Genomic DNA, 13,237 nt, shown 5'->3' with positions numbered 1-13,237 from the left:
TCTGGCGGCTTTAGAGAGCCAATGGAAGCCTTAGAAAGTGTCACGTTACAGCACAGATGCTGTAATGTCGATAGAATGCAACAGAAGGACAACAAATTGTCAGACAGGGCACTTCCTGTATGGAATCTTCTCAGGTTTTGGCCTGCCATATGAGTTCTGTTATACTCACAGACACCATTCAAACAGTTTTAGAAACTTTAGAGTGTTTTCTATCCAAATCTACTAATTATATGCATATTCTAGTTTCTGGGCAGGAGTAGTAACCAGATTAAATCGGGTACGTTTTTTATCCGGCCGTGAAAATACTGCCCCCTATCCCAAAGAAGTTAAGGACAACTAGGTCAAGGTATTGGAATGGCCATCACAAATCCCTGATCTCAATTCTATATAAAATTTGTTGGCAGAACTGAAAAAGTGTCTGCGAGTAAGGAGGCCTACAAACCTGACTCAGTTACACCAGCTCTGTCAGGAGGAACGGACCAAAATTTACCCAATTTATTGTGGGAAGCTTGTGGAAGGCTACCAAATACTTAAACTTCTGACCCACTGGGAATGTGATGAAAGAAATAAAAGCTGAAATAAATCATTCTCTCTACTATTATTCTGACATTTCACATTCTTAAAATAAAGTGGTGATCCTAACTGACCTAAACTTATATGTAAACTTCCGACTTCAACGGTAGATGTATCTTAGAGGGCTGCAAAACTCAACTACCATTCCCCAAAAAGTTCTAGGTTTTCCAGAAATCCTCGTTGAGTTCCCAGTTGGAGGATTCCTGGAATCGGGGATTATCAGAGGGAATCCTCCAACTGGGATTTTTGGAAAACCTGGCATTGTTGGGAAAAGTTGCTGGACAATGCCAGGTTTTCCAAAATCCCAGTTGGAGGATTCCCTCTGATAATTCCCCCTGATTCCAGGAATCCTCCAACTGGGATTTTGGAAAACCTGGCATTGTTGGGAAAAGTTACTGGAATTTTGTAACCCTGGTGTCTTGAATACATGTGTCTATTCTCTCCTACATCTCACATTTAGATATTTTTGGTGTTACAGACGTGATGTATTGATTCATTGATTCATCAATTGATTTGATTTCAGATGTGGTGTGGTCTTAGGTCCTGCCGAGTCAGCGGTGGGGTTAAAGGTCAGGGTAACGGAGGAGGTGGGGCCGGTGTCTGTCTGGTCAGAGCTGTGTACCAATCAGGGAGGAGCAGTGTTTCATCCGGCCGTGTCTGGGTCAGGGGAGTGCCACCCCTCCTCCCCACCGCCCAACAAATGCCACCCAAGCTCCGGTTACCATGACGACGGCTGTGCCGCGTAACACTTATGTTCACCAAAGAGACCATGCCCAAGGTGAGTCAGAGTAGAGAGATGAATTGCCCTCTTTTCTTCCCTACTACCCTTCTACTCAGCAGCTCAGACGCTCTCTAACCTAGGCCCCCTATTCCATATAGTGCACTACTTTTGCCCTAGGAAGCCAGAGATCACTTTCCCTTTCCTCCTCCACCTTTCTGCTCTCGGCCCGGCCGTTCGGCTCTCGGCCCGGCCGTTCTGCTCTCTAACTCAATATGAGCAGTCAACTGATAGATGAAGTTCTCAGAGTGGAGGGAGGAGCTAACTAGCTACTACTGACTGACCGGCTAGAGAACGTGTTCCAGTCCAACTCTACTGACCGGCTAGAGAACGTGTTCCAGTCCAACTCTACTGACCGGCTAGAGAACGTGTTCCAGTCCAACTCTACTGACCGGCTAGAGAACGTGTTCCAGTCCAACTCTACTGACCGGCTAGAGAACGTGTTCCAGTCCAACTCTACTGACCGGCTAGAGAACGTGTTCCCCTCTCTCCTCATCCTCTGGTCCCCCTCTCTCCTCATCCTCTGGTCCCCCTCTCTCCTCATCCTCTGGTCTCCCTCTCTCCTCATCCTCTGGTCCCCCTCTCTCCTCATCCTCTGGTCCCCCTCTCTCCTCATCCTCTGGTCTCCCTCTCTCCTCATCCTCTGGTCCCCCACTCTCCTCATCATCTGGTTCCCCTCTCTCCTCATCCTCTGGTCCCCCTCTCTCCTCATCCTCTGGTCCCCCTCTCTCCTCATCCTCTGGTCCCCCCTCTCTCATCATCCTCTGGTCCCCCTCTCTCCTCATCCTCTGGTCCCCCTCTCTCCTCATCCTCTGGTCCCCCTCTCTCCTCATCCTCTGGTCCCCCCTCTCTCCTCATCCTCTGGTCCCCCTCTCTCCTCATCCTCTCTCCTCATCCTCTGGTCCCCCTCTCTCCTCATCCTCTGGTCCCCCTCTCTCCTCATCCTCTGGTCCCCCTCTCTCCTCATCCTCTGGTCCCCCTCTCTCCTCATCCTCTGGTCTCCCTCTCTCCTCATCCTCTGGTCCCCCCTCTCTCCTCATCCTCTGGTCTCCCTCTCTCCTCATCCTCTGGTCCCCCTCTCTCCTCATCCTCTGGTCCCCCTCTCTCCTCATCCTCTGGTCCCCCTCTCTCCTCATCCTCTCTCCTCATCCTCTGGTCCCCCTCTCTCCTCATCCTCTGGTTCCCCTCTCTCTCCTCATCCTCTGGTTCCCCTCTCTCCTCATCCTCTGGTCCCCCTCTCTCCTCATCCTCTGGTCCCCCTCTCTCCTCATCCTCTGGTCCCCCTCTCTCCTCATCCCCTGGTCCCCCTCTCTCCTCATCCTCTGGTCTCCCTCTCTCCTCATCCCCTGGTCCCCCTCTCTCCTCATCCTCTGTGGTCCCCCTCTCCTCATTCTCAACTCAGCTTCTTGGTTTTTGTTCGTATTACCTTTCTGTCTCTAACTGTGGACATATTTAGTGAGCTGGCAAATTTCTGTAGTCTCTACCCTGGTCGCCTGTAGTCTCTACCCTGGTCGCCTGTAGTCTCTACCCTGGTCGCCTGTAGTCTCTACCCTGGTCGCCTGTAGTCTACCCTGGTCGCCTGTAGTCTCTACCCTGGTCGCCTGTAGTCTCTACCATGGGAACCTGTAGTCTCTACCCTGGTCACCTGTAGTCTCTACCATGGGAACCTGTAGTCTCTACCCTGGTCACCTGTAGTCTCTACCCTGGTCGCCTGTAGTCTCTACCCTGGTCGCCTGTAGTCTCTACCCTGGTCGCCTGTAGTCTCTACCCTGGTCGCCTGTAGTCTCTACCCTGGTCGCATGTAGTCTCTACCCTGGTCGCCTGACGTCTCTACCATGGGCTCCTGTAGTCTCTACCCTGGTCGCCTGTAGTCTCTACCCTGGTCGCCTGACGTCTCTACCATGGGAACCTGTAGTCTCTACCCTGGTCGCCTGTAGTCTCTACCCTGGGCACCTGTAGTCTCTACCCTGGGCACCTGTAGTCTCTACCCTGGTCGCCTGTAGTCTCTACCCTGGTCGCCTGTAGTCTCTACCCTGGTCGCCTGTAGTCTCTACCCTGGTCGCCTGTAGTCTCTACCCTGGTCGCCTGACGTCTCTACCATGGGAACCTGTAGTCTCTACCCTGGGCACCTGTAGTCTCTACCATGGGCGCCTGTAGTCTCTACCCTGGGCACCTGTAGTCTCTACCCTGGTCGCCTGCAGTCTCTACCCTGGTCGCCTGCAGTCTCTACCCTGGTCGCCTGTAGTCTCTACCCTGGTCGCCTGTAGTCTCTACCCTGGTCGCCTGTAGTCTCTACCCTGGTCGCCTGTAGTCTCTACCCTGGTCGCCTGCAGTCTCTACCCTGTTTTTCCGACACATTGGTGCGGCTGGCTTCTGGGTTAAGTGAGAAGTGTGTCAAGAAGCAGTGCGGCTTGGCAGGGTCGTGTTTCGGACGACGGCTTTCGACCTACGCCTTTCCTGAGTCCGTAGGGGAGTTGCAGCGATGGCTTAAGACTGTACAGTAACTACCAATTGGGGAGAAAAAGGGGTAAAAGTACAAAAAATTTAATACAGATAAATGAAATATATTTAAAAAATACATATATGTTTTTATCACATTTATATTAGTATTCAGACCCTTACCTCAGTACTTTGTTGAAGCACCTTTGGCAGAGATTACAGCCTTCAGTCTTCTTGGGTGTGACTCTACAAGCTTGGCACCCCTGTATTTGGGGAGTTTCTCCCATTCTTCTCTGCAGATCCTCTCAAGCTCTGTCAGGTTGGATGGGGAGCGTCGCTGCACAGCTATTTTCAGGTCTCTCCAGAGATGTTAGATCGGGTTCAAGTCCGGGCCACTCAAGGACATTCAGAGACTTGTCCCAAAGCCACTCCTGCATTGTCTTGGCTGTGTGCTTAGGGTCGTTGTCCTGTTGGAAGGTGAACCTCCGCCCCAGTCTGAGGTCCAGAGCGCTCTGGAGCAGGTTTTCATCAAGGATCTCTCTGTACTTTGCGCCGTTCATCTTTCCCTCGATCCTGACTAGTCTCCCAGTCCCTGCTGCTGAAAAACATCCCCACATCATGATGCTGCCACCACCATGCTTCACCGTAGGGTTGGTGCCAGGTTTCCTCCAGACGTGATGCTTGGCATTCAGGCCAAACAGTTCAATCTTGGTTTCATCAGACCAGAGAATCTTGTTTCTCGTGGTCTGAGTCCTTTAGATGCCTTTTGGCAAACTCCAAGCGGGCTGTCATATGCCTTTTACTGAGGAGTGGCTTCCGTCTGGCCACTCTACCATAAAGGCCTGATTGGTGGAGTGCTGCAGAGATGGTTGTCCTTATGGAAGGTTCTCCTATCTCCACAGAGGAATTCTAGAGCTCTGTCAGAGTGACCATCGGGTTCTTGGTTACCTCCCTGACCAAGGTCCTTCTCCCCCGATTGCTCAGTTTGGCCGAGCGGCCAGCTCTAGGAAGAGTCTTGGTGGTTCCAAACTTCTTCCATTTAAGAATGATGGAGGCCACTGTGTTATTGGGGACCTTCAATGCTGCACAAATTATTCGGTACCCTTCCCCAGATCTTTGCCTCGACGCAATCCTGAGCTCTTGGTTTTGCTCTGACATGCACTGTCAACTGTGGGACCTTATATAGACAGGTGTGTGAGCCTTTCCAAATCATGTCCAATCAATTGAATTTATCACAGGTGGACTCCAATCCAAGTTAAATAAACATTAATATGGGTGATATTTACAATGGTATTTGTTCTTCACTGATTGACCTTTTCTTGTGGCAACAGGTCCCACATCTTGCTGCTGTGATGGCACACTGTGCTGCTGTGATGGCACACTGTGCTGCTGTGATGGCACACTGTGGTGCTGTGATGGATCACTGTGGTATTTCACCCAGTAGATATGGGAGTTTATCTTGTTGCTGTGATGGATCACTGTGGTATTTCACCCAGTAGATATGGGAGTTCATCTTGTTGCTGTGATGGATCACTGTGGTATTTCACCCAGTAGATATGGGAGTTCATCTTTCTGCTGTGATGGATCACTGTGGTATTTCACCCAGTAGATATGGGAGTTCATCTTTCTGCTGTGATGGATCACTGTGGTATTTCACCCAGTAGGTATGGGAGTTCATCTTTCTGCTGTGATGGATCACTGTGGTATTTCACCCAGTAGATATGGGAGTTCATCTTTCTGCTGTGATGGATCACTGTGGTATTTCACCCAGTAGATATGGGAGTTTATCTTTCTGCTGTGATGGATCACTGTGGTATTTCACCCAGTAGATATGGGAGTTCATCTTGTTGCTGTGATGGGACACTGTGGTATTTCACCCAGTAGATATGGGAGTTCATCTTGTTGCTGTGATGGATCACTGTGGTATTTCACCCAGTAGATATGGGAGTTTATCTTGTTGCTGTGATGGATCACTGTGGTATTTCACCCAGTAGAAATGGGAGTTTATCAACATCGGGTTTTTCTAATTCTTTATGGATCTGTGTAATCTGAGGGAAATATGTGTCTCTAATATGGTCATACATTTGGCAGGAAGTTAGGAAGTGCAGCTCAGTTTCCACCTCATTTTGTGGGCAGTGTTGCACATAGCATGTCTTCTCCTGAGAGCCAGGTCTGCCTACGGTGGCCTTTCTCAATAGCAAGGCTATGCTCACTGAGTCTGTACATAGTCAAAGCTTTCCTTAAGTTTGGGTCAGTCACAGTGGTCAGGTATTCTGCCACTGTGTCCTCTCTGTTTAGGGCCAAATAGCATTCTAGTTTGCTATGTTTTTTTGTTAATTCTTTCCAATGTGTCAAGTAATTATCTTTTTGTTTTCCCATGATTTGGTTGGGTCTAATTGTGTTGCTGTCCTGGGGCTCTGTGGGGTGTGTTTGTGAACAGAGCCCCAGGACCAGCTTGCTTAGGGGACTCTTCTCCAGGTTCATCTCTCTGTAGGTGATGGCTTTGTTATGGAAGGTTTGGGAATCGCTTCCTTTTAGGTGGTCGTAGAATTTAACGTCTCTTTTCTGGATTTTGATAATTAGCGGGTATCGGCCTAATTCTGCTCTGCATGCATTATTTGGTGTTTTACGTTGCACACAGAGGATATTTTTTCAGAATTCTGCACGCAGAGTCTTAATTTGGTGTTTGTCCCATTTTGTGAATTCTTGGTTGGTGAGCGGACCCCAGACCTCACAACCATAAAGGGAAATGGGTTCTATAACTGATTCAAATATTTGGGTTCTGATGTTAGTCTCTCGCTCTCTCTCTCTCTCTCTGTATCCCTCGCTCTCTCTCTCTCTCTGTTCTCTCTCTCTCTCTCTCTCTCTCTCTCTCTCTCTCTCTCTCTCTCTCTCTCTCTCTCTCTGTTTCTCTAAACCTCTCTCCCTCTCTCTCTCTCTCTCTCTCTCTCTCTCTCTGTTTCTCTAAACCTCTCTCCCTCTCTCTCTCTCTGTCTGTTTCTCTAAACCTCTCTCTCTCTCTCTCTCTCTCTCTCTGTTTCTCTCTCTCTCTCTCTCTCTCTCTCTCTCTGTTTCTCTAAACCTCTCTCTCCTCTCTCTCTCTCTCTCTCTCTCTCTCTCTCTCTCTCTCTGTTTCTCTAAACCTCTCTCCCTCTCTCTCTCTCTCTCTCTCTCTCTCTCTCTCTCTGTTTCTCTAAACCTCTCTCCCTCTCTCTCACTCTCTCTCTGTTTCTCTCTCTCTGTCTGTTTCTCTAAACCTCTCTCCCTCTCTCTCTCTCTCTGTCTGTTTCTCTAAACCTCTCTCTCTCTCTCTCTGTCTGTTTCTCTAACCCTCTCTCTGTTTCTCTAACCCTCTCTCTCTCTCTCTCTCTCTCTGTTTCTCTAACCCTCTCTCTGTTTCTCTAACCCTCTCTCTGTTTCTCTAACCCTGTCTCTCTCTCTCTCTAACCCTCTCTCTCTCTCTCTCTAACCCTCTCTCTCTCTCTCTCTAACCCTCTCTCTCTCTCTCTCTCTCTAACCCTCTCTCTCTCTGTTTCTCTAACCCTGTCTCTCTCTCTCTAACCCTCTCTCTCTCTCTCACTCTCTCTGTTTCTCTAACCCTCTCTCTCTCTAACCCTCTCTCTCTCTAACCCTCTCTCTCTCTCTCTCTCTCTCTCTCTCTAACCCTCTCTCTCTCTCTCTCTCTCTCTCTCTCTCTCTCTAACCCTCTCTCTCTCTGTTTCTCTAACCCTCTCTCTCTCTCTAACCCTCTCTCTCTCTAACCCTCTCTCTCTCTCTCTCTCTCTCTCTAACCCTCTCTCTCTCTCTCTCTCTAACCCTCTCTCTCTCTGTTTCTCTAACCCTCTCTCTCTCTAACCCTCTCTCTCTCTAACCCTCTCTCTGTTTCTCTAACCCTCTCTCTCTCTCTCTCTCTCTCTCTCTCTCTCTCTAACCCTCTCTCTCTCTCTCTCTCTAACCCTCTCTCTCTCTGTTTCTCTAACCCTCTCTCTCTCTAACCCTCTCTCTCTCTAACCCTCTCTCTCTCTAACCCTCTCTCTCTCTAACCCTCTCTCTCTCTGTTTCTCTATCCCTCTCTCTCTAACCCTCTCTCTCTCTCTCTCTCTAACCCTCTCTCTCTCTGTTTCTCTAACCCTCTCTCTCTCTAACCCTCTCTCTCTCTAACCCTCTCTCTCTCTAACCCTCTCTCTCTCTGTTTCTCTAACCCTCTCTCTCTAACCCTCTCTGTTTCTCTCTCTCTCTCCAGGGTCTGAGTGTTGAGGCAGTGTGTAAGCAGCTGAGACAACTGTACGTGGTCAAGAATGTGTCCTCTGAGTATTCTGTTTCCATAACCTGTGACCCTTCCACCTCCGCCAGCAACGAGATCCATCTCAGCATCGTAAGTCACGTCCTGTCACGTGTGTGTACGTTTGTCAGGGGTTTGGGTTCAAATCAAAGTGGACTGTAAGGAAAATGGAAAATAATGTATGCAAAGGAAAGCATGAAAGATCTCCCTTATCCTCAACCTGTACTGACCTGGTTAACCTGTACTGGCCTGGTTAACCTGTACTGGCCTGGTTAACCTGTACTGACCTGGTTAACACTCCCTTATCCTCAATACATCTAGTCTACTGTACTGACCTGGTTAACCTGTACTGACCTGGTTAACCTGTACTGGCCTGGTTAACCTGTACTGGCCTGGTTAACCTGTACTGACCTGGTTAACCTGTACTGACCTGGTTAACCTGTACTGACCTGGTTAACCTGTACTGGCCTGGTTAACCTGTACTGACCTGGTTAACCCTCCCTTATCCTCAATACATCTAGTCTACTGTACTGACCTGGTTAACCTGTACTGGCCTGGTTAACCTGTACTGGCCTGGTTAACCTGTACTGGCCTGGTTAACCTGTACTGGCCTGGTTAACCTGTACTGACCTGGTTAAGCTGTACTGGCCTGGTTAACCTGTACTGACCTAGTTAACCCTCCCTTATCCTCAATACATCTAGTCTACTGTACTGACCTGGTTAACCTGTACTGGCCTGGTTAACCTGTACTGGCCTGGTTAACCTGTACTGGCCTGGTTAACCCTCCCTTATCCTCAATACATCTAGTCTACTGTACTGACCTGTACTGACCTGGTTAACCTGTACTGACCTGGTTAACCTGTACTGGCCTGGTTAACACTCCCTTATCCTCAATACATCTAGTCTACTGTACTGACCTGGTTATCCTGTACTGACCTGGTTAACCTGTACTGGCCTGGTTAACCTGTACTGGCCTGGTTAACCTGTACTGGCCTGGTTAACCTGGTTAACCTGTACTGACCTGGTTAACCTGTACTGACCTGGTTAACCTGTACTGACCTGGTTAACCTGTACTGACCTGGTTAACCTGGTTAACCTGTACTGACCTGGTTAACCTGTACTGACCTGGTTAACCTGGTTAACCTGTACTGACCTGGTTAACCTGTACTGACCTGGTTAACCTGGTTAACCTGTACTGACCTGGTTAACCTGTACTGACCTGGTTAACCTGGTTAACCTGTACTGACCTGGTTAACCTGGTTAACCTGTACTGACCTGGTTAACCTGGTTAACCCGTACTGACCTGGTTAACCTGGTTAACCTGTACTGACCTGGTTAACCTGGTTAACCTGTACTGACCTGGTTAACCTGGTTAACCTGTACTGGCCTGGTTAACCTGTACTGGCCTGGTTAACCTGTACTGGCCTGGTTAACACTCCCTTATCCTCAATACATCTAGTCTACTGTACTGACCTGGTTATCCTGTACTGACCTGGTTAACCTGTACTGGCCTGGTTAACACTCCCTTATCCTCAATACATCTAGTCTACTGTACTGACCTGGTTATCCTGTACTGACCTGGTTAACCTGTACTGGCCTGGTTAACCTGTACTGGCCTGGTTAACCTGTACTGGCCTGGTTAACCTGGTTAACCTGTACTGACCTGGTTAACCTGTACTGACCTGGTTAACCTGTACTGACCTGGTTAACCTGGTTAACCTGTACTGACCTGGTTAACCTGTACTGACCTGGTTAACCTGGTTAACCTGTACTGACCTGGTTAACCTGTACTGACCTGGTTAACCTGGTTAACCTGTACTGACCTGGTTAACCTGTACTGACCTGGTTAACCTGTACTGACCTGGTTAACCTGGTTAACCTGTACTGACCTGGTTAACCTGGTTAACCTGTACTGACCTGGTTAACCTGGTTAACCTGTACTGACCTGGTTAACCTGGTTAACCTGTACTGACCTGGTTAACCTGGTTAACCTGTACTGACCTGGTTAACCTGGTTAACCTGTACTGGCCTGGTTAACCTGTACTGGCCTGGTTAACCTGTACTGGCCTGGATAACCTGTACTGGCCTGGTTAACCTGTACTGACCTGGTTAACCTGTACTGGCCTGGTTAACCTGTACTGACCTGGTTAACCTGTACTGGCCTGGTTAACCTGTACTGACCTGGTTAACCCTCCCTTATCCTCAATACATCTAGTCTACTGTACTGACCTGGTTAACCTGTACTGGCCTGGTTAACCTGTACTGGCCTGGTTAACCTGTACTGACCTGGTTAACCTGTACTGACCTGGTTAACCTGTACTGACCTGGTTAACCTGTACTGGCCTGGTTAACCTGTACTGACCTAGTTAACCCTCCCTTATCCTCAATACATCTAGTCTACTGTACTGACCTGGTTAACCTGTACTGACCTGGTTAACCTGTACTGGCCTGGTTAACCTGTACTGGCCTGGTTAACCTGTACTGGCCTGGTTAACCCTCCCTTATCCTCAATACATCTAGTCTACTGTACTGACCTGTACTGACCTGGTTAACCTGTACTGACCTGGTTAACCTGTACTGGCCTGGTTAACACTCCCTTATCCTCAATACATCTAGTCTACTGTACTGACCTGGTTATCCTGTACTGACCTGGTTAACCTGTACTGGCCTGGTTAACACTCCCCTTATCCTCAATACATCTAGTCTACTGTACTGACCTGGTTATCCTGTACTGACCTGGTTAACCTGTACTGACCTGGTTAACCTGTACTGGCCTGGTTAACCTGTACTGGCCTGGTTAACCCTCCCTTATCCTCAATACATCTAGTCTACTGTACTGACCTGGTTAACACTCCCTTATCCTCAATACATCTAGTCTACTGTACTGACCTGGTTAACCTGTACTGACCTGGTTAACCTGTACTGGCCTGGTTAACCTGTACTGGCCTGGTTAACCCTCCCTTATCCTCAATACATCTAGTCTACTGTACTGACCTGGTTAACCTGGTTAACCTGTACTGGCCTGGTTAACCTGTACTGGCCTGGTTAACCTGTACTGACCTGGTTAACCCTCCCTTATCCTCAATACATCTAGTATACTGTACTGACCTGGTTAACCTGTACTGACCTGGTTAACCTGTACTGACCTGGTTAACCTGTACTGGCCTGGTTAACCTGTACTGGCCTGGTTAACCCTCCCTTATCCTCAATACATCTAGTCTACTGTACTGACCTGTACTGACCTGGTTAACCTGTACTGACCTGGTTAACCTGTACTGGCCTGGTTAACACTCCCTTATCCTCAATACATCTAGTCTACTGTACTGACCTGGTTATCCTGTACTGACCTGGTTAACCTGTACTGACCTGGTTAACCTGTACTGACCTGGTTAACCTGTACTGGCCTGGTTAACCTGTACTGACCTGGTTAACCTGTACTGGCCTGGTTAACCCTCCCTTATCCTCAATACATCTAGTCTACTGTACTGAGCTCGTGACTCTAAAACCCAGTCTATTCTCCCAGTCTATTCTCCCAGTCTATTCTCCCAGTCTATTCTCCCAGTCTATTCTCCCTGGATATTCTCCCAGTCTATTCTCCCTGGATATTCTCCCAGTCTATTCTCCCAGTCTATTCTCCCAGTCTATTCTCCCTGGATATTCTCCCAGTCTATTCTCCCAGTCTATTCTCCCTGGATATTCTCCCAGTCTATTCTCCCAGTCTATTCTCCCAGTCTATTCTCCCAGTCTATTCTCCCAGGATATTCTCCCAGGATATTCTCCCAGTCTATTCTCCCAGGATATTCTCCCAGTCTATTCTCCCAGTCTATTCTCCCTGGATATTCTCCCAGTCTATTCTCCCTGGATATTCTCCCAGTCTATTCTCCCAGTCTATTCTCCCTGGATATTCTCCCTGGATATTCTCCCAGTCTATTCTCCCAGTCTATTCTCCCAGTCTATTCTCCCAGTCTATTCTCCCAGTCTATTCTCCCAGTCTATTCTCCCAGTCTATTCTCCCTGGATATTCTCCCAGGATATTCTCCCAGGATATTCTCCCTGGATATTCTCCCTGGATATTCTCCCAGTCTATTCTCCCAGTCTATTCTCCCAGTCTATTCTCCCAGTCTATTCTCCCTGGATATTCTCCCTGGATATTCTCCCTGGATATTCTCCCTGGATATTCTCCCAGTCTATTCTCCTCCCAGTCTATTCTCCTCCCAGTCTATTCACCCTGGATATTCTCCCAGTCTATTCTCCCAGTCTATTCTCCCAGTCTATTCTCCCAGTCTATTCTCCCTGGATATTCTCCCAGTCTATTCTCCCAGTCTATTCTCCCAGTCTATTCTCCCTGGATATTCTCTCTGAGTCATGGGGAAGGTGAGGTGTTTTTCATGTGTCATTGCCCGATGCTCTGGGTAATAGTTAAACATTAGATACACTGGCTGTTTTGCCGAACTTACTTTTGATCTGGAGTGATGTGGCGCTCTGTTCAGCTCTGTTCAGCGATGTGGCGCTCTGTTCAGCTCTGTGGAGCTCTGTTCAGCGATGTGGCGCTCTGTTCAGCTCTGTGGAGCTCTGTTCAGCGATGTGGCGCTCTGTTCAGCTCTGTTCAGCGATGTGGCGCTCTGTTCAGCTCTGTTCAGCGATGTGGCGCTCTGTTCAGCTCTGTTCAGCGATGTGGCGCTCTGTTCAGCTCTGTTCAGCGATGTGGCGCTCTGTTCAGCTCTGTTCAGCGATGTGGCGCTCTGTTCAGCTCTGTTCAGCGATGTGGCGCTCTGTTCAGCTCTGTTCAGCTCTGTTCAGCGATGTGGCGCTCTGTTCAGCTCTGTTCAGCGATGTGGAGCTCTGTTCAGCTCTGTTCAGCTCTGTTCAGCGATGTGGCGCTCTGTTCAGCTCTGTTCAGCGATGTGGCGCTCTGTTCAGCTCTGTTCAGCTCTGTTCAGCGATGTGGAGCTCTGTTCAGCTCTGTTCAGCTCTGTTCAGCGATGTGGAGCTCTGTTCAGCTCTGTTCAGCTCTGTTCAGCGATGTGGAGCTCTGTTCAGCTCTGTTCAGCTCTGTTCAGCGATGTGGAGCTCTGTTCAGCTCTGTTCAGCTCTGTTCAGCGATGTGGAGCTCTGTTCAGCTCTGTTCAGCGATGTGGAGCTCTGTTCAGCTCTGTTCAGCGATG

General features: G+C 48.8%; 1 protein-coding gene across 1 annotated transcript in view; it reads left to right on the top strand.

Annotated features, from left to right (window-relative positions):
* LOC123732495 (protein jagged-1b-like) overlaps nt 1-13,237 on the top strand; it is a gene marked incomplete at both ends in the record, with an annotated part of 106,400 nt that overhangs the window by 91,018 nt on the left and 2,145 nt on the right. Inside the window, 5 exon segments of the mRNA XM_045711687.1 lie at nt 1,097-1,162; nt 1,165-1,234; nt 1,237-1,311; nt 1,314-1,351; nt 8,034-8,165. Coding sequence (XP_045567643.1) covers nt 1,097-1,162; nt 1,165-1,234; nt 1,237-1,311; nt 1,314-1,351; nt 8,034-8,165 — 381 coding nt within the window.

The sequence above is a fragment of the Salmo salar genome, unplaced genomic scaffold (genome assembly GCF_905237065.1).
Source record: "Salmo salar unplaced genomic scaffold, Ssal_v3.1, whole genome shotgun sequence".
Taxonomy (NCBI): Eukaryota; Metazoa; Chordata; class Actinopteri; order Salmoniformes; family Salmonidae; genus Salmo; species Salmo salar.
This window is presented reverse-complemented; position numbering and strand designations above follow the sequence as displayed.